A 25,440-nucleotide genomic window follows, 5' to 3' on the forward strand; every position below is an offset into this window, starting at 1 on the left:
TCCAGTTCTGTGTAGAATTTTTTCTGTACATTCACTTACATGCAGTCTGTCTCCTGTGACGTGCCATAGGGGAAAATGCATGACAAGATGTGGGACTTGAGCCAGATATGAAGCCAGCCTGACAAAATCCCCCAGGCATCCGGGAAAGAGCAAGACACATTTAGATAAGGTTACAGACAAAAATTTCATTGATATGGTATGCAACTTCTTTGTAATAGATATGTGACTCCAGCTATTGCAAGGAGGAGAGCTCCCGTTTCCCTGAGACTTGAGTGCTATATGCACAGAAATAGGAAGAAATACTTCTGTTGCATTCTCCTTGCGTTTAAGCCCACATTTATGGTAACTTAATACGTGTCTAGCTCTTAATTCTGCCTTGTATTTTTCCATTTTCCCCAGCCTTAAGACAAGGTTCCATGTAACACGCTTTGTAACTTCTTGTCATTAATTAAGAAACAATTACAGCTGATGACTTCAATACCATCAACTTAATTTTCATCCTTACCACATTTCCCATTCAAATTAACTGGTTTATGGATTAACATGTTGTCATCATATCTGGGTTTTTTCTCCTTACTCTAAATCCTCCCCCGCATTTAAAGATTACCCAGAAAAATTATAATATCCCCAGAATATGCAACAAGAAACCACGTTAAGGGGTTGTTGGAGCGGCTGCCTCGGGGCAGCCCTGTTGCTTATTCCCGAGCTCCGGAGTTTGGGAGCGCTGCAGAAGTCGCCTCCAGCATCCAGGGGGTGGAAGCTGGCTGTTTTACCTCTTCCAAATATGTGATGGGGAATGATCAGTCCTTGGGGACAGATAAGAATGGCATGGATTTTCCTTCAAAATACCAAAAAAACTTGTATCTAAGTCCTAAGTTAGAATCTTTCAAGGACTGACGACGGTTGGATGTGGACCAGACTTTTAGGTTTGATTCTGACTCTACTGAATATTTACTAGGAAATATTTTGACAGGAGTAGGACATCTGGCTATACTAAAATAAAGCTGCAGAGAAACACATTACACAACTTTTCTTTTATATTTTTTGGTATCCACAAACAGATGTAATGGATCGAAGTGCCAAAACAGTGAAGGTTTTCATTATGTCTTTTATATCTGAGAGCTTTCTTCAAAGAACAAGTTTTCTAGAGCTGGGTTTGCATTTTTGTTGCCTTAAAATTAAACGGCATTGATCATTTCTTACTGACACTTTTATATAGCCCATTAGCTTAACACTATTAATTTGTTTTGTCTTTTTTTAGATTGTCTTTTTAATATTTTTTTTAAAAAACACTCTCTGCTGCCATCTACCACCTCAAAACTTACTAATAAGCAGCTTCAGTTCACAAAATAGCCTGTAGTTCTAGACTGATGCTCATTTTTGAGAGAAAATAGTGTTGCTGCCTGCTAATGGTAACAGGTATTTGACTGACTCAGTAAATAAACCTAAGCCAAGGACTCAAGGCTGGCAGCTTCGGCCTCGAGGTCATCCCCATTGGGGAGCAGCCATCGCCCGTAGCCTTCCCCATGGATGGTGAGGGACTGTGGTAAGGCATACCTGCAGGTGTGGTCCCTCCACATTTGATACTTTGATTATTGCAATACAATAGTACAATATAGCAATCTTTTAAAAAGGCAATGCGTGGATATTTTTTAGCTAACATAATACTTCCTCCTGTTTTGGTTTGGGTTGGGTTTTTATCTGCGTTGGGTCTGCAAGGGATGTACGAGTTTCAAGCTCTTGGCATTGTCAGGGGAAGTAAAGCAGAGAGACACCCTGAACCCCAGCCTGTTTATCTCCTCAGGACCATGTTACAATCTAGTAATTAATTATTTTTTATGCAAAGCCCAGACACGCATGGCAGAGTTCAGAATTACAATATATATTCATTTAACAATGGATTTCTCTACTGCTTTCTGGGACAGATATAATTCCCATGCTTTTCATTACATGTGCTATTTAAATCTTGATCCTGAATTCTTATTAAAAATGATGAGATTTGACCTCAAGGTCTAATACCCAGTTTTGGAGACAAGGTGCTTGATGTGATTTCTAGAGGATTATTTTTAAGAGCATCCGTAGATTAGATCTTCGCGAATAGTTGAGGGATGTGCCCAGTGAACCTTGTCTACTGGCTTTTAGACTGCCGTTCAGCATCCAGATTGCTTTTTATTTTGTAGTCCTTGAAAATGTGTGGTTTTGTGGTGTAGGGATACATCTGATATTTTTATTATCCCTTTGTTGAGGTAGGAATGAGCCAATGCTGTTTCTGCTAACTTTTGTTGGAGTTTCCCCATACTTGAAGGCAAAATTGTTTCTGATTGAAGTTTCAAGAGCTTGTAGGGCTCATTCCAGTGGCTCAAAGTGTGTTTTACAGCTGGGGCTCCTGTTTCTAACTGCAAGTATATTTTAGATGATTGCTAGCTTCCTGCATTTGTTACCTGCAAATCGGTTTTCATCCCGGGCGGCAAATAACCAGGGCTTTGCCAGGGAAGCAGGATAACATGAGGTGACAAGTTACTGCGTGCTCATCGGGGTGCTTCTGCGCATACCCTTATTCTGCGATAAATACGGGGTAATTGGAGGTAGGCTACCCTTCAATGAAAGACAGGCGAAACACCTCCAGCCGGAGAGTTGTTGGGATGCGACAGTGATTTGAGACGCGGTGCTGGCTGGCCGGGAGGGTGGGAAGTAGCCTGCCTCCTACACCACAACTCCTTCCGAGCAGAGACAGGCACAGAAAAGCAGCAGAGAGGCAAGCGGTCAGGTCCGCATTGGTCAAGTACAAGGTCACTGTAGTTTCACGACGTGAAACACCGCCGGGCACCTTCTCAGCACGACGCTATCTGCTGCGAGTGGAAGAGGCTTCGCATCCTCTTTCGTCAGGTTGGCACGTGGAGTTTTGGGGGGATTCTTGGGAAATTGCTCAGAACGGCGCTGCAATACCGCATCACCAGTTTTGAGAGTAAAGCTCTGTTTTATTTAGCATGGGAAGTAGGGTCCTCTGCTGTGCCTCCACATTTATTTAGGGTCGTTACTGACCTTTTATTTTGCATATGCATGGGCCCATTTGGACGTAGCCAGTGGGAGCGGCAGTTGAACCCAGTTAGAGAATCCAGTTTGTGCATAACGTTTAGAGGCTGGTGCTAGGGCATTCCTGTAACTTGTAACGCACGTGAGCCAACCGTTACGGCACATTTCTATCCCAGCGCCGGGACGGTTGAGTTACAAATGGACGTAAGCTTTCATTTTTTGCTTTAAAGTCATCAAAATACAGTTACATGAGGCAATGATTGTTTAATAATCGGCTGATCTTAAGAGTGTTTTGTTGTAACGCACCAACAAATGGTATTTGAGAGTGTTTTGTTGAAGTTACAAAGCATCTATGCTTTTGGTTTGGAAATTAGTAAAAGCATGTGGCATGGCTTCAAGAGCTGAGTGCTTTCAGATGCTGTTCTGTTCCTTTGATTATTGAAAATGATTCCGGCACAATCCTGCTAATTTTCTCTTTGTACTCCTCTAATGTCAGGAGACTGTTAGAAAGTCCATCTAGGCAGAGTGCTTATTGCCACTGTGAGAGAGATTTTTGCAGAGCCAAATTTTAGAAAATGCAGTAATTTCCAAGGATTTGGAACATTTTCTTCCTGCTTTTCTTCTCCCAATTTTTTTTTTTTTTTTAATTTGTGCACACCCGTGTGTGTGTGCATTATTCACGGTGCATGTCTCCATAGCATCCATGGTATACCACAGTATAGTTGAGCACCAGCTCATTTCTGCTTCCCCGGCATCCTGCAAGCTGAACGTAGGAGGACGATGTTCAGAAAAGGCTTCCCGAGCTTTGGGGGTCATTAGGCACAATCACGCGCGGTCCTTGAAAGCCCAGGCGGTGAGGGCAGGAGCATTTATCCTGCCAGTAGCTTTGTACCTTGTCACCTGAAAACACATGACAAACACTGATTAATCTTAACACCGTCTGAATGTGATAGGTGTATATTATTATATCCCTTGTGATGGAAGGGGAATCTGCGAGTAAGAAATTAAGCAATTTACTCACTGACAGTGGCAGAGTGAAGTGTAAAGGCTGGGTGTCCTGATACCTGCTCTCTCCATTAACATGAGATGTATTTGTTCTCTTTCACTACCGGGGGTAGGATTCCTTTGCCTTTAAAAGAGAAATAGCCTTTCCAATATTGATGCACCTTACAGCTTTTGCCAGAAATGACATTTGGCATATTCACTACATTGTTTCCGTTCCACTCTCTCCCAGAAGGAAATAATTTGGGAGAAAACATCAACATTTTGCTACATTAAAAATCATTTTTTTCCAATACAAACAAGATTTAAACTTGTAATTGAAAAGTATTTTACAATAATAAAAAGCAAAAGTAGAAACAATGCGTACTGTTTTGTTGCGCAGACTAATTTCTCCAGCAACTTGCTTTCAGAATTTGAAATGAAATGTTTTAAATCAATGTGAATTACATTTCACATCCAACCTCCCCCACGTCAGCGCTACAGACACCAAAAAATGTTGTTTACACAGTTGTGTCACAGCTTTAGCATCCTGATTTCTTATCACAGGCTTTATGTGTAAACCAGGCTTTCTCCTCATGGGAAGAAAACTGCACTTTCTAGCACTAAGATGCTTGTTTCATCTCCGCTGGGAATTGTTTCCAGAACCAGATTTCATGTCATCCATTTTTGCAAGTGGTGTTTAAACGATGGCCCAGCTTTCTTCTACTCTGTTGTCCCCTTTTTTTCAGAGCAGACTTCTTCTGTAGTTGGTGCATCATAGCAAAATTTGCTGTCTATTAGAGCAATACTAAACTGAAACTCAGGGTATTAAGTCAAAACTGTGCATTTTTCATGTGATCTGAAATACCAAAGTATTTAATCTCTTGATCAGCTTTTTTTTTTTTTTTTCCTTTCCTTTTGTGTGTGTTTTTTTCCCCCAAATACCTCTGGAATTAAAAGATAAAGGGAGAATAAATTTTCCGCCTGTCCTGCAGTCCTTCGCCTCCCCCTCATGTCAGGAATGCGGGTGCCGGTGCCTCCTCCGCTCCCGAGAAGCGCAGATGAGATCAGTTATGTTGGGTTGTGCCCCGGTGCCTCTGCGTCCTCTCTTGGCCATTGCTGCCTGCGTCTAAATTCAGAAATAGCTTCGGTGTTAGGGGAATTTGCATAGGCACTGCTTTTAAGAGTGCCAAAAAACAGAAAAATAAAAGACCCTTACTGCCCATCCATAAATATTTCATTCCGATCATTTCTTATTCATTTCTTGCTTTGCTGGGGGTGTAACGTTTCCTTCGCTGCCATGATGGTGCGGGAGGCTGCCCAGCTCCACGGCTCCTGGGCACATCTTCCCCGCCAGCTGCAGGGCCGGGGGCGGCTCTTGGTCAGCAAGAGGGGCCAGCAGAGCCCTCCAAAGAGGACATCTGCCCCATGGCTGCAGGGCAAAGTATGAGCCCTACAGCCCCTGGTCCTGCAAGCGTTCACCTGCACTTAGCTTGGAGCTCAGGAATAGTTAATTTGTTCCATTGAGGTCAGTGTGTATGGGATAAATCATCCATATGCATGAGTGTTCCCAGCGGCAGGTCTGAAGTTGAAGTTCCCTGGCTCCTGCGAAGCGGGCGTGAGAAGAGCACGTCCTTCTGCCCGAGGGCTGCGGGGTTGCACCCGTGTGTGAGGGCAGGCTGCTGCAATGGCGCAAGGGTGGTTTTCGGAGCCCAGGCGTGTGGCTGCTCCCGCGGTTGGCCTGAGGGGAGTTTGGAGATGGATCTTCTGGTCCTGCTGTCGCCCATGTGTGCACTGGAGCCGGGCAGGGCACAGCCACCAGTTACAGAGCTGTTGCTTTGGGCGAGGTCTCTTTTGTGTGTCCGTCATGCAACCCAAGGGCTTATTAAAGCTTTTGGTTTTTTCAGAGGTAGTAAATGCTCAAAGTTCCCCTCTGACTTCCCTTGCTGTTGTTCAAGATCAGCATTTTTTAAATTTAATTTCTCTGTGGCATGGTTTTTTTTCCATTGTCAACTAGGGCTTAACATGGTGGCTATGTTCATTAGTGATTTCTTTGAAGACAATGGTGGAAGATGCCCTTGATCTATAGACCAGGATTTTATTATTTTTTTCATATACATTTTTGGTAGCTTTCTTCTGCTGCTTCAGAACAAACAAATGGCACAGATCTCACTGTATCCAGTTGGGAATACATTTTATTCTTTAGCAAAATGTTGTTGTAATAAAATGTTTTTGTTTGTTAAAATGTTCTCTGCTTTATTTATAAGCCACAAATGTGTCTTCCCATTTTGACTCTCACAAAAGAAGAAATTTTCCAATGTGCCTTAAGTTTGTTAGTTAATTCAATATGATGCCAATCAGATATTCTCAAAGAATTGCATAAATAATCTTTTGGGGCCCACGTTTTGCATGTCTGTGTAATATCCAACATAATTTTAAAGACTGTGGTTCTTGGGCATGGAATTGGAGGAGAGAATGTTTGAAGAGGATTTATAATATTTACTGCAATAAAGAAATTTAGGGATTACTCAAAGATCCTGTCAGTATTTGGGTCAGAAATACAGCCCAGAGGTATTAGTATGATAGGCAAGTATAAGCATTAGACTGTATTAGTGATTTAGCTATCGTAATAGCACAATAGTCTATCATGTGATGGCTAGCGCACTAAACATTTATTGTGGATTAGCCGGGAAAAATGCTCGAGCTGTCTTGCAAACAGTCCAAGGAAGGTGACTGTTATTCCCTTTACTGGGTCTGTCCTGGAAAAGGGCATGTTGGAGGTTGTGATCACAGCAGAGAAAGGCAAAATCATTTCTGTCTGAATTTTTTTAATTAAAAAAGGAAAGAAAATCTTGCTTCACTAGCAGTGGTTAGCAAAATAAGTAACGGTTGACCTATTCTTCTCTGAAAAGGAATATTTGAGCATGAGCAGCGTATGATAATTTAGATACATGTTTTGGGGAGCCATTTTAATATCTCCTCTGAAAATGGTGACTATGTATGGAAATTTTTATTACACTCCCAAATAACAATTTTCTGTGGTGTGATTCCATCTAAATCCCTTTGCCTACTCTAAGTGTAAAAAAAGCTTAATCCATATGAATATTGAAATACCGCTAGATACAAACTGAGTCTTGTCTGATGTTTCTGAGTGTTTTCCCATCTCATAAACCTGTGGTTTTTCCAAGGGAAGCCAGAGATAATAGGCAAAAGTCTACTATTCCTTTTTGCTTTGTAAGACCAGGCTTTAGAGCCTTTGATCCTCCCCTCCTTTTCCGTGACCTCTGCTAGGGTCTTAAAATTATACATTCCAGATTACACCTCCACAATTTTCTGTCCTGGGATGATGAAAGGATTTGCGTATTATGGTAATAATGTAAAGAATCCTTTTGGAGGCTAGTTAGTATGGCTAATTTGAAACTACAACAAAAAATGTAATTTCCAAAGCAAATTACAATATTCATAAAGTGTTAAACAGATACCTAACTAATTTCTAATCGCTCTTGTATTCTTGAGTATCTTGCATTGGCCTTTTCTTAGGCCTGCCTGCTTGCTCCCATTTAATTTGTCCTTAGCTGTGTGCAGTGGATTAGCATTTCATCAGGGTGGATTAAGATTGAGCTGACACCGAAGCTTTCTTTTTTATTTTTACATGCGCGCGTGTGGGGACGAGCGGATAAGCGCGCATTTCGTTATCTCGCTGCCGATACCTGGTGGGTGCTGGTGTGGACGGGAGCCCTGAAGGAGGAGACAACTGAAACGGATGAAACGCGTCTTAAAAAACCAACATGCAAAAAAGAAAAAAAAAAAAATTCGTTCCCCGGGGAGAAAATGCATTGAGCTTGCTAGCTGGGTCGGTGCGGGAGATTTCATCGGGCTAAAACGATGTCACATGGAGCGAGGGCTTTAGCGGTTTTATTTAGCTCCTAATCCCCACGCACCGCTCGGCCAGTTGTCCATGTGCGCGCCGTCCCCAGCGCAGAGGATAAAGCGCCCGGGCTGAGCGCGGCCGCCCTCTTCGGCGGCTGCGCTGCACGGGAAGGGTCTCTCCCGCCGGCGGCCCGGAGCGAGGGCGGGCGGCAGCAGCCGCTGCATGCTTTGCCTACTAAGGTTTCAAAGCATTAATAATTCAGGCAACACTTTGAAAGGTAAAACCGCCGGTCGGTGGTTGCTGAAGTCCCAGGAGGGCTCAGGCGGAACGCGGTCTGGTTTTGATGCGCGCCGGAGAAGCGCTGGGGAGGAAGGCGCCTCCTCTTCTCCCTTTTGGCGGGAGCAGGCGGTCTCGTGGCGATGCCCATCCCCAGCAAGCTCCCCAACATCGGCCGCTCGCAGAGCTGGGACGCTGCCGGCTGGTATGAAGGCAACTGGGAGAGCGAGAACGCCTTCGAGTACCAAAGGCCGCCGGGCCGGAGGAGCTCGCTGACCTACGGCGGCGAGGGCGGCTGGTACGAGCCGCTGCGAGCCAACGATATCATCTTGCAGGGCGGCGTGGAGCTGAAGCAAGAGGCGTACCCGTACCAGGATGCCGCCTTCGCCCCGGGGCCCCTGAGGAAGGGCTCCGTCCCCGACTTCGCCTACTGCGATCGGCAGGCGGCCATGGCGGGCCGGGGCTCTCTGCCACCCCAGGATTACTACAGCGACCCGTCCCTGGCAGCTCGGTCGCCCAAGGACCCCCGCTGCTACCGCGACCACCTGGTGAGCCGGCCGCTGGCGAGCTACGGGGCGCCCGGCAGCCGGCTGTCCTGGGACCAGGCCCCGGGGCGCCCGCCTGCCCCGCCGGAGGCCACCCGCCTCTACAGGGACCCCAAGCTGGCGCTGGACGGGCAGCGGATGCGCGGCAGAGACGTCTCCCCGGCACGGTACGGCGCCGAGCCCCCCGGCCCCCGGTACGCGGCAGAGCCGCCCGCCTTCCCCGGCAGGCAGGCCTACGGCGACGGGGCGGAGCGGCCCCCCGAGCCGGCGGGGAGCAGGCAGGCTGCCCCAACCTGCCTGGTGGTGGACCCCGCCGGCAGCACCGGCAGCGGCTACGGGACGGGACGGGAGAGCGCCGGCGCCAAGGGCCCCTACGACAGCTACGAGGCGGTGGTGGTGACCCCTTCCCACCCGCCGGTGCCCCCCGCCTTCCCCGGGCCGGAGGGGAAGAGGAGCTTCGACCCCGAGTTCGTGGCATTGCTGCGCGCGGAGGGCGTCTCGGAGAGCACCTTCGCCGCTCTGCTGCAGCAGGGCTTCGACTCCCCGAACCTGCTGGCCATGATGGAGGAGAACGACATCAAGTCCGTGGCTCCGAACCTGGGGCAGGCCCGCGTGCTCTCCCGCATCGCCCACAACTACAAGGCAGAAATGCAGCTGCAGAGGCAGGAGCGGAGGAGCGGAGCGCTGCGCCCCAGGACCCGCTCCAACAGCTTCAGCCACCGCAGCGAGCTGCCGGGAGACTACGGGGTGCCCCTGGGCTCGGGGCCCACCACGGACGGCCCTGCCGCCCCGCAGCCCCCGCCTCCGCTGCAGCCGCTCTCCCCGAGAGCGGGAGAGATGCACCGCCGGCCGTCCAGCGCCCCGACCCAGCACCTGCTGGAGACCACCGCCTACCCTGCCTCCGCGGGGGCTCCGCAGGGGCCGCACTTCCTCCCCGGTTCTGGATACAACACCCCCCTGCCTTGCAACACGCACCCACGCCCAGCCTCCGCCTACTCTGCTCCGGCCGGCATGCCCATGACCACGGCCAACCCGCACGCCAGCCCCAAAACGGCCTACCCCACCACCTACACCGTGCCCATGGAGCTCATGAAGAGGGAGCGGACAGCGGCAGCGTCGCCAGCGCCCAGCCCACACGGCAGCCCGCAGCTCCTCCGCCGGCCGGGAGCACCGGGGGACGGCAGCCTGGCACCCACCGGACCCGGTTTCCCTGCCCAGCTCTCCCCGTACCCGAAGCTCAGCAGGCGCACGGGGCCCCCCGTCATCGTCTCCACCATGGCATCGCCTGAACCAAGTAATTTCCGAAGGGCCTTAGCCCATATGGTAGCTTAGAACCACCCTGTTGTTGCTTACTTTGACCTCCCCCAAAAAACAGAGTCAAATTTATTGGGGTTTCGCATCAAATATTAGACGCTTTCCTATTTAGAAAAGGTGGTGAATGGGATTTCTTCACAGGGCCGCGCTGGCTACGCGGAGCTAAAGATGCTGGTTCTCGCTCTGCGGTTAAATTCCAAATATTTTATTTGTTTAGCCAACTTCAGTTAAAAGTGAGCGGTATCTCAGATAATGCTTCCAGGGTTAATCTTGCCATTCCTGTTGTTTGTAGAGAACGGGAGATTAGATACTGGGCTGGCTGAGCAATTAGGACTACAGGGTTTGCTGCAGATTGACTTTTTACCGCTGTTATCAGGCGCAAATGTGTTCCTCGGAGGAAATGGTTAGCATTGTTTTGACTAAATTCATCAGATAGCTAATGGTGTTATTCGAGAATCGACTTACCTTTGGCCGTTACCTAAGTCTTTTCTTCTTATTATTAATTTGCTGTTTTATCAGGCATGCAAAATAAACGCCTTGATTTCCTTCTAGAGATGCCTGTAAGTGAAGTGATATAGCTGTTAAAGTAATAGGTCTGTGCTTAAAACTAAAAGCCTGTCATTAAGCACTAGAACAATAAAAATGAATGGTGGCTCCTCGTCTTCCCCTTCTAGAAGTGCTCAGGCCCTTGGCTGCTCAGATGTGAAGCTGGATAAGCTGAGCAGGCTCCACTCCTCCACTTTGGAGACGTACACTGACGATGACAGAGCCTGACAGGAACTAACCCCCAAAAATGCACTGCTAAGTATGAGGAAATTTGGCAAATCCATTCATTTGTGGCTTGACTTGTTTGAAAAATGGGGAAAGAAATCCCTTGAAATGTTTTTTCCTGTAGTGACTCTGTGAGCAGGGCATTTTCTCCCTGTGCAGTTCAGCTGAACTCCCATGCAAACAAGTCTCGAACAATGTGCCGTACCAGCGTGCACGCACAAAGCTTTAATAAAAGGATACCATTTATAGGCATAGAGATGGTGCCAAACTGGTGATGCCATTCCACAGGAATCTAAATAAAGAATGATTTTGTGAGTGGAAATGATAAAGTTGTCAAAATGCAGACGCTTGGCGCACCCCTTTCCCTGGCTTACCATAATTACACAGCTAGGAAGTAGATGCCGTTTCTTTCATGCTTATGCGTCCTTTTATGTAGCTGGTGTAATGTATTGATTTTTAAAAAATGCTTAAATATTAGGCAACGCGTTCTGTGTTGACATGGATCAGATGCAAAAGTAGTACATCCAGGCAGTATTTTTAAATAAACAATTTCCCAAAGCCTGAAAAAAAAGATGAACTGGCATAATGTGGGGAACACAAATACGTTCATTTATTTGCGGTACGTCTGATTGAGCCGGTCAGTACCGATGCAGTGAAAGCCCTGGTGCGAGGGACCGCCGGAGGATACGCATTGGGAGCGGTCTCCTCCACCACAAGAAATGGACCCCTCCTTCTGTGTGCCTCATATATAAACTGCAAACCCTGTTCTCTAAAAATCTAGATATTATCCCTTCCCTTTAAAAGAATTACCGGTGTGCAACAAGAGGAAGCCAGCAGCATTTCTGTGCTGCTGAGCTCTTTCTCGCTACTCAACCCCCTCTTTTTTTTTTGCCTACGACCAACTCATTTGCATGAGGATGACATTTGTTGCTCCAGTAATTTCATCTGATAATGGCCAGCTTGCAAAGCGGATCTGAAAACATATTCCTTAATTATGTGTTGCTAAGCAACGAGAGGGTTTGGCCATAATCACAGAAAGATTATCTTCTCATTGAAGTCCCTGAAAGGTTTAGCTGAAGTAGGACCTGTAAAATTGTCTTCATTTTTATTTATTTCCCCTTTTTATTTTCCAAATAGCCTGAGAGGTTTTCTTCCTGTTAAACTATATTTTAAAAGTAGAAGCCAAGGTAAGACACACGGCAAATGGAAGGATACGGATTAAAAATGGAAGGCGTGGCGGTTTGTAGATGTTTGAGCTGTGTTGAGGAATGACTCTTTAAGGAACACCATTGCTAAGGAGTGTTCACACTTACACGCGAGGTGATAAGCGTATATTACAAATATGTTAAGATGTTTTTAAAACATTGAGCGGATGACAGAAACTTGATGAAATCCAGGAAAATCGTATTTGCCAGCAGGAAGAGACAGGATGCGTTTTTAGGAGCGACGAGCCTTCTCCTGGCTGTAGCTTTGGCTGTGGATACTTGAGTCGCAAGGTGAAAGCAAGTTCAGTATTAACCTCTGTCTCTAAACAGCTGCAAATATTTTCTGTCGGTATAGGTTAATGTCTTTTCAGTCAGCGGAGGGTTGTAAAATGTATGTTATAGTCCAGTGATATTTTGAAGCTTGTTATATGGATAGGGGCTTGAAATAGATCATTTGGGTTATTTTTGAAGTCTTGTTGGACTATGTGTTGTAGTCTTTCTACAGTGAGTTGTTTCAGGTATCCAGTTTGTGATTTTGTGCTGAGCTTTGACACTCCATGCAGATTCTGCACAGCTACTGTTTACTTTGGGGTTTGGGCAGATGGCTCGCGAGAGGGAGGTGTCTCCTCCTGCCTGGTGTTTCTGATGGTAGAGACAGTGACCTGGGCAGGGGTACAGGCACCGCATGCTTATGGGCCCCTCGCTTCGGTACGGTTAGATAAGGGAGAATCGGCAACGTGATTTATTCCTGCAACCTCTTTGCATTTCATAAAATAATTATTAAGAAGAACTTAGATAAATTGCCCTTCCAGGGAGTTGCGGAGTTGCACGAAGAGAAGGTGGTGAATGAGCACCCATTGCTGTGGCGGCAGTGCGGGCGGGGTGTAGGAGCCGAGGGCCATAGCTCTGGAGCTGAGCTGGCTTCCCATTCCGGGAACTCCCCAACCATGGCTCTGGCAAAGCTGCTGCTCTCTGCGTCATCGAGACCTTGTGCATGAAGCTGTCAGTAATGGCTTCCCCGGGGAGAAACATCCTCGGAGCCGGCCGTTCCTGAAGCCTCGCCATCCGTAGCGTCACAGGTAGTGAACGCACCAAGTCATCTCAGTGGCAAGCAGGAAAAATAAACCCTGCAAAGTCTGAGCGACAAAACGGTGTCGGCTGGCGGTCTGCTGCCAGAGCGGGTTTGTGGCCAGCCTTGTGCTCAAGTGCGTGGTAATGCAGGGAAATAAATAGCTAGGTCAGCAAAGCTGGTAAGGGCAAACCGCATCTGATGGTCACTGATCAGATTACTTGAGCTCCACTTCCAAAATGTTGCATCTTCCAATTATTATGTTTGCTAGTATTTTTATTAGATTAGTCATTTATATTTTTGTGTCCAATTTTTCAGTCTTAAAGCAGTTGGCTGATAAGAAGCCTTCTATTTTTGTAGCTAGCCTAGGCTTCTCCCAAACAAGGAGTCTGTCCAGACTTCTGTTTCTGATGATGGACTTGGGGAGCTCCAAGGAGGAGCGGTGATTCATTGCAAATAAGTGTCTTGGATGGTTTTTCAAACTCTAGGTTACATATGAAGATCTGAAAGCAAATGATCACAGAGGGGGAGGTGCTTCCCACAGGGATGAGGAACAGGGCTGCCCCATACAAGTCGGGTAGTCTCGTAAGGAAGGAGGAGCAAAAAATTACTTGGCTGTAAGATTTGATTAAAAGCCTGAGCTTTTCCTGAGCAGGGAAAACCATGCTGAGGGTAGCTGCCTTCCTTGGACAAGGAGTTCTCTCCTCTGGGAAGGGGACTCATCTTCTCTTTTATCAGCTGAGAGCCCAGCTAGAAATGCCTTTCACTGTGATGAGCTCAGCTCTGCTTATACTGTTTAACAATTGATTGCAATTCTTTTTACTGGTATTTTCCACCCTGTGACAGATAAAAATTGTGGTAACTGCGCATCAGTTGCAGGCTGAAGCTCTTCATGTGGGCAACACCCGAAGAGCAGAGGGCATAGTCAGGAGCAACAGCCTTCAAGGTTGTTCAAGGAGGGTTAAGAGTGACATTTGCCCATTCTTTTAGGAGTACCACGTGGAAATTGTCATAGCTTTTTATGGGCAGAGAGAGTTTAGCGGTGATATTTCATACGCAATATAAATTCCATGAGCGTTTGTTGAGGTTGGTTTGTTCTTTGCCCAATGTACCATATAGCAGACAGTTCAGATATCAACGTCAGGTTTTTTTCCCTATTTTCTGCACAGACTGTAGCATGTAAGCACAATGTATACATGTAAGGCAGCTCAATTAACAATCCAGACTGAAACAGCACCAAAGGAAGCTCAGTGTACTGAATAAATCTGATTTAATTTGCACATTGACCTGACAGACCATAGCAAGTCCTTGGAGCCATTCCCAGCTAGTGTGTTACTCCAGGTAAAGTACGTCTGCCCTGCATTCACTGGCAAACCCACGGACTAATGATTTTAACGGGGATTGTTACTTCTGTACAAAAATACTTGCTTGAAATAAGCCGATGTGTCTTGCTAGCGTCTGCTGTCCTGATGGTCGCAGCACCATTTGCAAGATATTAATATGCAATATGATAAAGGTTTTAGCTGGAAATACTCACAATGTGTTTGGGAAGGCCTTTGAAAGGCTCGCAAGGGCCCGGCTGAGCGTTACTTGCATGTGCATGCTCTCAGCAGCCTCAGTTTGGTAGATGAGTGTGCAGATGTGCATCATGTGTGGCTCTTAAAATTGAAGTCATCAGCACTGCTCGCATTAATAGGGTAAATGGCTGAAGAACAGAGCGTGCCAGAGATGTGCTGAAAACTACCTTGATAAAATATTGACTATCTTGGCCAATATGCGCATACGATTCACTGATTGCAGAGAATACGCTTCTCAAATACTTTTTTTAAAGGTTGAAATACGCTTTTTATAATGGTTTTATCAAAAGCAATATAAAGTGTCAAACTCATTCCAGTTGCAATTCATTGACTTTAGTGCCGTGGCAATAAAAATGAATTTGGCCTGTTGGAGGAGAACATGTTGCCAGATGCACAAGTGTTGTCATCTTCAATTTACACTTTGCTTTTACCCTGTGTCTGTAGTTCTCTGTCATTGTTAGGACTTTCATATATCCAGATCATTCTCTGACTGTATTTGCTTACGTTTTTTTAGCTTTCTCATAAGTAGTTTCCATAGCTACAAACTTAGTGTTCACAGAGGGAAAAAAATGTAAAGGTTTTTGATCATTATAGTATTAAACATTTTTTTATATTTCTTCTCCTTGTCTTTCTCATAGCGTTACATTACAGACCAGTTTAATGAAAATGCTGCACAACTGAATTGTCTGTTATTTTTAAAAGTAAAATAGGTGCTGAGATGAATCCTTCAAAAGCAGACGACCAAAATCATTAAGCCACTGATTTAGAATAAATGTTGCAGATGTAGGACATATATTAGTAAGGTTTATATATAGCAACTGGCAGATGAGCCTTTGACTTTTGCACCTAAATAAAACCAGACATTAGCAGCATTCTACTCGCTTTTGGTAAAGAAAGCTAATATTTTATCTCTTCTGTCTGCTGTTTCTAGTGTTTTGTTAAAGATGAAATGTTACTTGCGGGGGGATGGAGGGGGCACGTATGTTATTTTTCCTGGGAAATATTAGTTCCACCTCTCCGTTAGAGAGGTGCTGGGCAGCCATGGTGCAACTGGGTGCATCCTTAGGAAGGGTTTGGCCCGAGGCGGGTTTGGCAGTGTGGTGGGACCCTCGCCCTCTGCACTAGAGCAGCTTTATTTAGTGAAATAGGAGGTTTCTGAGTGCCTGTGCCTGGCCGGCGTGACTGCTGGCGCCCTGTCCGGGGGCCTTGCCTCCTGGACTCGCAATCCAATTAGCTGCTCCGGAGCAGATGGAGCAGATTAGTGCCTGGCTTTCCTTCCTCCGCCCTCTGCCCCAGTGCAAAGGGTGTTGAGGCCAACAATCGGCTTAAATGTGGGTCCCACGGCACAACGGAACGTGGTCCCAGCCCTGCCTGCGCGGGGCAACCCTGTGCCCCTTTCCGTGTGACACAGCATCCCTGCGAGGCTGCTGCAGTTCAGTTCCCCAGTGTGATGTCTCCAGGTCTCAGGTAGTTTGAAAGACCTTGACCTAGCCTCGTTTGCCAGGCATAAGTACATCAATTCCATTTTTCGTTTGCGAAGAGTGTCTGCAGACCCCACTGCCACGTGCACGAGCGGCGTGCTCTGCGTTTGAACAGCCAGCAGTGGGGTTGGTGATGGAGGCTTGTGGTCCTTTCCCTCCTGCGGCATTCCCTCCCGGGAGCACCCCAGGGCCTGGGGGTGCATTGCAACCACCAAACGTAGGGTGGCCAAGGGAAATGGCCTCTCGCCACATCTTGCACATGGAAGAAGAGGCAGCCAAGGAGAGGCTGGGAGAAGAGTGAGAGTACGGTACTCTTCCCACAGTTCCTGAAAGCGTCATAGTCCCCGGGAAGAGGGTGGTTTAGGCTCTGTAATCCAAGAGATAAGCAGGTTGTCGCTGTAAGAAGGAAACCAGCAAGGCTTACCTTAACGGTTGGAGCCGGTGGAGATGCTTGGTAAATACTGATATGAACAGCCAAGATGGCATTCTCATGTTTTATTTACATATGCAGATATATATACAGATGAAAATAGGGAGAAAAACTCTCAAAAATGTAATCAGTGTATCAGTCATTATCCATTTGGAACAGTACATCTGCAGAGTCTTCATTTTTTGCCAGAAGTGACTTGTTTTGGTTATCAAGCAATTTATTATTTCCTAGGTTGTCGTTACCAACTTGGCAAGTGAATAAGCAGAAGGGACTTTGCTTAGACAGCAAACACAATGATAAGTAATAATTTAGGATATACTTTCAATAAAAAAAGTCAGAAAAAGAAGATCAAAACTGAAGTCCTGTTGAAATGTTTGGCATGTACTTTCCAGCTGTGAAGGTGGTATCTCTGGATGGGTTACCTCCATGCCAAGGAGCCACATTGGCAGTCGTAGGGTGGTGGGATGCAAGAACCTGATGATGCCCCCTTGACTTCCTTGCTCGTTTTCTTAACCCTAACATGTTTCCTGACGCTTGTTCTAACACTGGAAATCCCTGAGCGGTTTCAAGCTGCCTCCTACGCACTCCTTTACCAACTGTAGATGATTAGCCTCTTCTTATGAGGGTCCAGTCTCTTACTGGATCCTCACTGTTACCCACAGAGTGAAAAAAACCCTGGAATGGAAATGTCACACACAGTCATTTGCTGTGTTCGCTGCCTTCCTCTGAATGACTTATTATAAAGTGTTAAATGAATATTCAAAAAGTACAGTAGTTCGTGCAAGTGCTTATATTTTGCTTTGTCGATGAAAGGAAGATTAATAAGTATGTATTATGAAAGATAAAAGAGAGTATTCAGTGTGGACAGCAGAGAGCTTACCAGCATCTAGACCGTCCTGTTGGGACATTGAAGTAATGAGGAAAGCTGAAATGTAGCTTTAGTTATGCCACCCAGCCAGCAGTTCCAGTTCCTATTGATCTGAAGCTTTCCCTGTCTTTGAATTCTTGCTCATGTTGAGTGGCCCTGCGTAAGAGTGGAAGTCGGTATCTTACTAGCTGAAACATTTGGCTTAAGAATCTGAAATTTCCATTTCTTTCTTGGTGGCAGCAGTTGTGGTTCCGTTTCATCTGCAGTCAGGGCTAAAAGGTCCAGAAAGCAGAATTACTATAACAACACCGATGGTTGCACTGTAACGCAATACCGAGCAACCTGTCATGCTCTGCATTGAAAGTTTTCCCCTTATGGCTCGTATTTATTCAGAAGGGGAAGGTGTTCTCTGTACTTGCCGTTCATCCGAAAAGCATGTGTTCCTGAGCAGCAGTGTGGCAGCTCCCATGCCGTGCTCTGGCCAGCGGGCCAGCCTGCGTATCATCTTGCTGGCCTGTGATAAGCAAGATACGGAGGTAGATCATGTGGACTAGCAGCCCCACGCTCTGGCTCGTCAGCTCTTTTTTCCTCCAGTTTTCTGTTTCCCAAGCTTGCGTGAGAAAGGGCAATGAAATTACTATTTCTGATTTTTGGAGAATTTCTTTCTGGACAAGCAGCTTCCACAATAGGGCAGTGAGTGAAGTTGTGCTTCATCTAAAGAATGGTAGTTTTGCCATTGATTTCAATACAAGAATGATTTTACCCTCCCCTGCAAAAGCAGCCAGCTCCACATAACTTACTTTTATTGCATTTCTTAAAATGAGATCTACAAACCCAATGGTTTCTTTAAGCAAGAGAAGCTGTAAATTTCATGCATTGAATGCCTGTGCATTATTAAAAATAATAGGTTGTATTTGTCAAATGGATAATGAGTAGGTTTCTTTCTCTGTTTTTCAGTATTTTAATGAGTACAGGAAATATTTGCTATTTATTTGCTTTCAGATTTTACCAAGGAGCTCTGGAGATAATTGTCAAATTTCCAAGTGTGTATCAATATTTCATGAAGTGCTGTTTTTCCTCTGTACATTCAGGAGTTAGGTCATTAGCACTGGAGCTGTTATTAACAGTCTGAAGCAAGACATAAAAAAGGAATTCCACTGAACACTTGCAAGTTTGCAATTGGAAATTTCTGAAACAAAATTCTAACAGAGGGCTGCCAGGTAAAAAATATCGGTAACGTTGCTTCAGTTTCAAATGTTGCATGTTAAAGCTGTTAGAGGATTTCTTGCTTGATCTTGGTTTCTGTGGTTTGTGGGCCTGATTCGGAGAACACTGAGGCTCTGTGTGTGTGTGTGTGTGTGTGTGAGTGTGCGTGTGTGTGTGTGTTTGGCCCCATGCCTGGCACTTGCTACAAATTGGGGTGTACCTTACAGAGATAGGATATCCATCCACGTCGTGCTTTGGAAAGAAAAAAAATCCACCTTTCTTACCACCAGCGAATTAAGTTCTGTTGAATTATTAAAGCTCAAATTGCTTTTAAATATAGTATCGATCGGCACTGATGTTGACTATTTAGTTTTCAGTTATTTTTGCATGGTCAGCCTGACTTTGAGGCACAGTACCGGCTGTGTGCTAAGAACTATTGTTCTGGTTTGGACGTTTGCCATTTAAAAGTGGTTGAGTTGTGCATATGGTTGAACGTTTCTGTTTTCTTCATTCCTGATATTTCAATTTTATGTGAAATCATAGTATTCCTGTTCTTATTCTGGTTAGGCAACTTACCACATTTTTGGTTTACTCGGCCTAAAACTGCGATGTGTCAGGCTGGCCTTTGCTCCTGTTAATGAACAGATAAGCCAGTCCGACTAGCTCACTGCAACGCTCTCCAGAGAAAAAATAACTCTGAAAATGAAAATGATTCATAGATATGGACCCACTGTGCTCTGCTGTAGAGAGGGTGCTGTACAAAAATAATTTATAAACTGTTGTGGCTTTTTGACCATTACAAATGGCTGGGTTGCAGTACGTGCTTCACTAGGCACGGCCGAGCGGTAGCTGTGCAAAGAGCAAAAAGTGAGACTTTAAACTTGATTGAACTACGTGAAGACTGGAGCATTAGTGTGGAAATCTGGAAGCGTACAGAGGGATGGAAGGTGGCTGGAAAGACCATCCAGGCCTCCTAAAACAGAAAAAGTGCTTCAGAGTTAGAGGTGGATAAAGCAGAAAGGGGAAAAAAAACGAGGCTTTTGCATCTCTGGGAATGAAGCAGGAGAGGACTTCTAGCTGGAAGCGGATGGGAAGTCGTGGGAGAGTCGTGGGAGGTCCTAAAACAGGCTGAGCCCCCCGGCTGCCCCGGAGAAAAGGATCCCAGGTGAGGGGATGGGACACGCTACAGCGGCAGGAGGTAGGACGTGATGGGACAGCAGCGGAGTGGAGCTGGATTTGCAGGACCTGCGGAGCAGGAGGCACAGAAGGAGCTTACTTGGCTGCTCCACCACAAAAGCATGAATAGTAGGTAGGGAGCAGTGGCTCTTCCCTGGAGAAGGAGGGATGGGATCCTTGGAAAAGGCAGAGCTGGCTGTTTTACAGAGGGGTTTGAAGAAGATCCTCAGAAGTGGCAGAAGATGTGAGAAGCGGCATATCTGTCTATCTGTATTTGAGGATAATTTTAAAGATTAGTGACACTATGGGCTACAATAAACTGAAGGAGGTCACTTGTGGAAGCTAATGGCAATGTGAATCATGGTAGCAGTTGAGGAGGAGAAAGAGAAATGGCAATTTTGCAATATTGACACGACAGGAGCGTGTGGAGATAACGAATTTGATCATCGCTCAATATTATAAAGTTCCAGACTGTAAACAGAGATATTTTTCAGAGGCAAGGTAGCACTCAGGGTGAAAAACAGGTGCTTTGCGAAGTAAAAGCACCTTGTAAAGGATTTGCAGCTGTGAGAGATGTGTAAGAGAAATCCAGAGCAGATCCATTCGACTGTCATCTTTTTCTGAGGTGGCACATGGAAAAGAGGGAGTTTGGGAAGTTGGTAGTAAATAATGACTTTTGTAACTTGTGCTTAGTTCTGAAACTGAATTTTTCTCTCTTGGTAGTTTCCTGGTAGTAGATGAGCTTTGTCCTGGGAAATGCAAAGGGAAGTCCCGTCCTACTGTGGCTTCTGTCCCCGGTGCAGCGGTGGGACTGCTCAAACAGAGGTTGGAGACAACGCGTAACCACGGTGTTATGTCCTTAGTAGGGGTGGCATTAGAGAGAAGAGTGGTCCTGAGAAAAGCGAACCTGACCATTCGATCCCCATCCACGTGCATTCATGTGCAGCCGGCAGGCGGGCTGAGGCAGGGAGGGGGGTAGGATCAGCGGGGAGGGAGACTGGTCTTTCACAGTCGTGAAGAAGGCGAGCACATCGGCAGAGACATATGGAAAGCAGATCTCACAGAAGGATCGGGAGAAACAACATTGGCTGCTACAAGGCTCGGTGCTCACGAGGTTTTGCACAGTGCAGCTTCGTGTTACGCAACCGGTTTACGGTACGGGAAGTTGCAGAGCACTTAGAGGCAAAGGAGATGCTCCACCATTCTCCCAGGAGGACAGTGAGCCGCTTTTGCTCCAGGAAGGAAGAGGCGTCAGATGCCAGTAAGGAATAGTGCTGCTTTAACTCCTTCTGAAAAGCCTCTTGCACTCCTCACAGAGCCCTCAGGCTCCAGAGCAGCAGCTGGACTCGAGAAGATAAGCAGTTTGCAATGCAATTCCTGTCTTGCTTTTGGTGCTTTTACGGTTCGGTCGTGGATTGCCTGCACCAGGTGCCAAGAGTACATGATTCCTCTCCACGATGCCTCCTGTAATGGGGAGAGTTTGGCCTTACTCCTCATACCGGGACAGTTTCCTGGGGAATCTCCAATTTCCTTTACTCCCACTCTGGGAAGTTATTAGGCATGCTGAGTTAATATGCCTCTTACCTGTTTGTTTGTTTAATCCGTTCATAAGGCACGTAGCCAAAGCACCACAGTACTGAACAAGAAGTACGTGCTAAGAAATGCCAGACAGCTCAGGCAGCAGCCAGGCTGCCAGCACCACTGAGCATAGGCAAGGCTGGAAACTGCCCCGCAGAGTCAACGGGAGCAGTTTTCCTTCGGTGCAAACATACCTGGAGAAGTGGGAGAGGAAGGAAGAAGGTAGGAGAGCAGAAGAAAGGGGGAAAATACTGGAATCAGCAACAGTAAGCCAGCCAAAATACTGCAGAAAGACAGGCAGTGCCCTAAAGGTAGCCAGTTTCTAGGAAAGTATTCCATGCTTGGGAACAGCGCTGCCTTTAACATTCACAAAATGTTTGCGTTTTGAATTTTTTGTACACTCCTCCTCTCAAGTTGGCGTAGTTACATGCTTTGTTTGCTTCTAGCTTCTACCCTTCATGGTGTTAGAAGCACTCTGACTCGAGTCCGTCCAAATACAGCAGTGCCGTGTTTGGTAAGTGGGTCATGAGCCCTTGGGGTCTGAGCAATGATTTCCAATCAGAATTTGGCAAAATAGCAAGTTAAAATTGTTTTTTAAAAACATTGATTCCCGGATCCAAGATTTCACTCCACGTCACTTAAGATTAATTTTCTTGTAAACAGAATGTGTAACCTGTGCTTTGCTGCTTTGTATCGAGCCACGCGGAGCTCCGGGTGTCAGATGTGAGATAATTTTGCAGGTCTCTTGGGGTGATGGCCGTATTTCTGCTGCAGAGGTGTTTGAGGCAGAGACCGTCCGAGGACCTACACCTCTCCCTGTCCAGTTTGGGGTGATTCTTTTTCATCTCCTGCGTGGAAGAGGATCGTGAGATTTTCTTTTTGGAGCTACACTCCAAAAAACTCAGCCTTCTGCTGCCGTCGTTCTCCAGTCACTGCGTTCTGCAGACCGCAGCTGTGCTCCTCAGCCTCCCTCACGTCAGACACCCGCGTTTCATTTCGTTCCGGTGGCTGGTTTGAAGCAGAAAAACACAAATACCCCGTGGTCAGTCACACAAGGTGGCAGCCCGCCACGGCGAGGAGTGCGCGCAGCCCTGGGAGGCCGCAGCTTCATGTTCAATTACAGTAAGAGCATCTCAAGTGCACCCTTGAAAATGGTCCACAACCCATCTTTCTTCTTGGCCAGAGTCTTGTGCTTAGGAGAGGCATCGGTATGTTGGTTTTCTGCTGCAGCCAAGAAGTGTTTGCTCGTTTTGCCTTCCCGGTCTCCCCAGATGCACGGCACAGCTGCCTCTTCTCCGGGAGCGCTGTTTTGGCACCGGCCATTTGAATTTCCATAGTGGGCTGCTGGATCGTCTCAGCGTGACAGGTATCAGCTTCTTTCTGGTCGCAGGTGTCAGGTGCTGGTTGGATTGACAGACCTGCATGTGACCGGCAGAGGGGAAGGCTGCAGTTTCTCTACCTGTGGTTTTCTACGCTTTTCTGTACATTTACCCATCTCTCTGTCAGGATGTACCCTGTGCTGGCTTGAGAGATGTGCACGGTCTGAAGTGTCTCTTCTTAGAGAGTTTATTGTGCTTTCAGGATGGGATCTGGTCTGCTCTTTTAAAAAAAAAGCACACAACCTTCCTGGTTAGCGTTTTCTGTTTGCTACGCGGCTCTCTAGTTCTCCTGCAACCGGGTCTCCGTGAGGACAGCCAGGCAAACCTGGCCAACAAGCGAGCAGCGAGGTGTGAGTTTCTCAGGCTTCCCTACAGTCAGTCACACAGTGCTGGATGTCTCTGTACTCTCCCATTGCCCATCACCAAGCGCCAGCGCAGGGCAAAGGGCTGGGAAGACCACCACTGCCGCTGTATCGACAGGGATTCTCGGATGCTGTTGAAGCTGGGTTGACTGATGCTCTGAGAACGTGCCAATAGCCTCGTGGACCACGTTGTGTGGTTGCAGCCCGTGACGTGAAATGCTTTGCTGCAATAAGGATGTCCGGGGGATAGAGTGACAGCTCATCAAAACTAGACGGCAGTTCTATATTTGACATCTTGAGGGCAAAACCTGTCAGTTCCTTGATTTTTTACAGTGTCTTAAATTGCCTGGGGAGTGTTTTGAGCCTTGTCAAAATGTATTCGTTAAGGCCAAGGCATATTCACAAGCTTGTACTGCTCTGATTCAGCAGCAGGACCACGCTTGATTTTCAGCCTAATAATTACACGTGGTTTTGGAGGATCTGGGGGGCTGGTAGAGCCGGTTTCTGTTTCCTCCAGAGCTGCATGTGTACAGTTTTTACTTGCTCTTTGCCTTGGCTGCCTGTAGCATTGTTTTCCTCTTCCTTACGAACGCAGCCAACTTGCTAATTAAGGAAACCACTCTGCAGCCATTGTGGCTGTTCATTTGAGTTCTTTGTCCATACCAGAGTTTCCAGCTCCCCCAAAGATTTTAAGTCACTCCTTACTACAGCTGAAGGAAGATAGGAGCTTTGGCTTAGGGCAAGCTTTTCCTTTAACTCTGTTAAGAAGCAGGCATGCTGCACCAAGCACCACCGTGTGCAGCACATTCACTTCATCCGAGCTTCAAATCCACCTCTGGGTATGACAAACACTGCCGAGGTTATTTTTCTGTTGGATTCTTATATGAAAAAAAACCCCACCAGTTATGAGAAATAAGTATCACTTTGTGCTGGGCTTTACTGCTTACTGGGCTTTGAGCCTGAAAGGATTTAAAAGTCATCATGCTCTAAGGGAAAGTTGTAGCAAGAAAGAGGAGGTGGAGGGTTCTCCAGCCAGCTGTTGTGATTTGGGAAAAGGCTTGTCCTGACCAGTGGAAGGGAGATGGAGAGGCAGCCAGCACTGGCGTGGCTATGCCCAGTGAGATTAAGACCAAATTAGAAACTCAGCTTGCAGGGGTTTATCATTTCCTTTATATTGTGACATTTATAAATGCAAATGTTTTTTATCTTAGTTGTTATCCTCTCTTGCATCTTTCATTAACGGGCGTTGTCCTTACTTTATCCTGCACTGATAACTGTATGAAGAGGACAGAGACACAATCACATGCGTTACTGTGCCGTGCAGAAGTACCTGGGTGTGTGAGGAAAGAATATGTGCACTGCTTAATGTCTGTGTGCCAGCTCCTCTTGTCAGCCTTGAGTTGGGCGAGAGTCCTGAAGACAATGCCATGTTAATGCATCACAGTTCAGTGCTTTTGATATTTCGCAGCGAAGCACAATAACTTTTTTTCTCGTTTCTTTTCTGAAGTACACAAAATTCGGAACATATGCACCACGTCAGGATTAATTGCTCTTGCCAGTCAACCCAGAGGAAATGCTCAGATCAGGCCTGGTCGCTCACCCAGAGGGAACTCTTCGTGTCTGCTACTCTACCTTTGTGTCCCTAGCAACAGCAGCACCTTCTGCTTTTCAAATTCATTGTAGGTTAAAAATAAACCGCAGAGACTTTAGCCATTCACACCTGGTCGCTGTGGCAGTTTACAGCTCTTTGAGAAAAGCAGCATTTGTTGCAATACTGTCGGAGCATCCTTGCAGTAAAACTGGGTGCACAGAGGGACGGCGATGGGTGCATACAACACGGAGGAGGATTTGCGCAAAGCCTGCTCTGCACCATCAGTCCGGGGTGGACCGGGAAGCTGGGGCAGGAGAGCACACCCAGCAGATGCACGGATTGTGTAGGCACGGCACTGCATGGCCAGCGCCAGGGAATACACCTGCACCCCTGCCTGGCCACGTGGCTCCGGGGAAAGATGAGCAGCCAAGGAGCTGCCCGATTTGCACCCTTTGCCCAGGACTCCTACAAGACTTGGCTTCACTGTGGAGGGCCATGGTGGTCCGGTGCTCGGCTAGGGTTGGGCTCTCCATCCCAGTAGATCTGCTTTCCATCCTAGATAGGTCCCATATGGAAGGGAGCTCTCTACTAGCCAAAATAAAGACACTCAGCAATCTGCCAGAGCCGGTTAAAGCATGTAGTCTGTTACAGGCAGAAAGAAATACAGTTTGGGGTAGAGGATACAAAATACATTTGCAAGGCATCTGAGCCTGATGCTAAGACATTC

At 46.7% G+C, this 25,440-nt stretch overlaps 1 protein-coding gene across 2 annotated transcripts in view; it reads left to right on the forward strand.

Moving 5' to 3' along the window:
* Window positions 1-25,440, forward strand: part of CTBP2 (C-terminal binding protein 2) — a 65,700-nt gene that overhangs the window by 8,280 nt on the left and 31,980 nt on the right. The window contains exon 1 of one of the 2 annotated variants that reach the window (XM_075717450.1): window positions 8,305-10,000. The exons of the other annotated variant lie outside the window; for it this stretch is intronic. Coding sequence (XP_075573565.1) covers window positions 8,305-10,000 — 1,696 coding nt within the window. Of the gene's footprint in view, window positions 1-8,304; window positions 10,001-25,440 lie in introns of those variants that run through there. 2 annotated transcript variants of the gene reach the window in all.

Source organism: Pelecanus crispus, chromosome 10, assembly GCF_030463565.1.
Source record: "Pelecanus crispus isolate bPelCri1 chromosome 10, bPelCri1.pri, whole genome shotgun sequence".
Taxonomy (NCBI): Eukaryota; Metazoa; Chordata; class Aves; order Pelecaniformes; family Pelecanidae; genus Pelecanus; species Pelecanus crispus.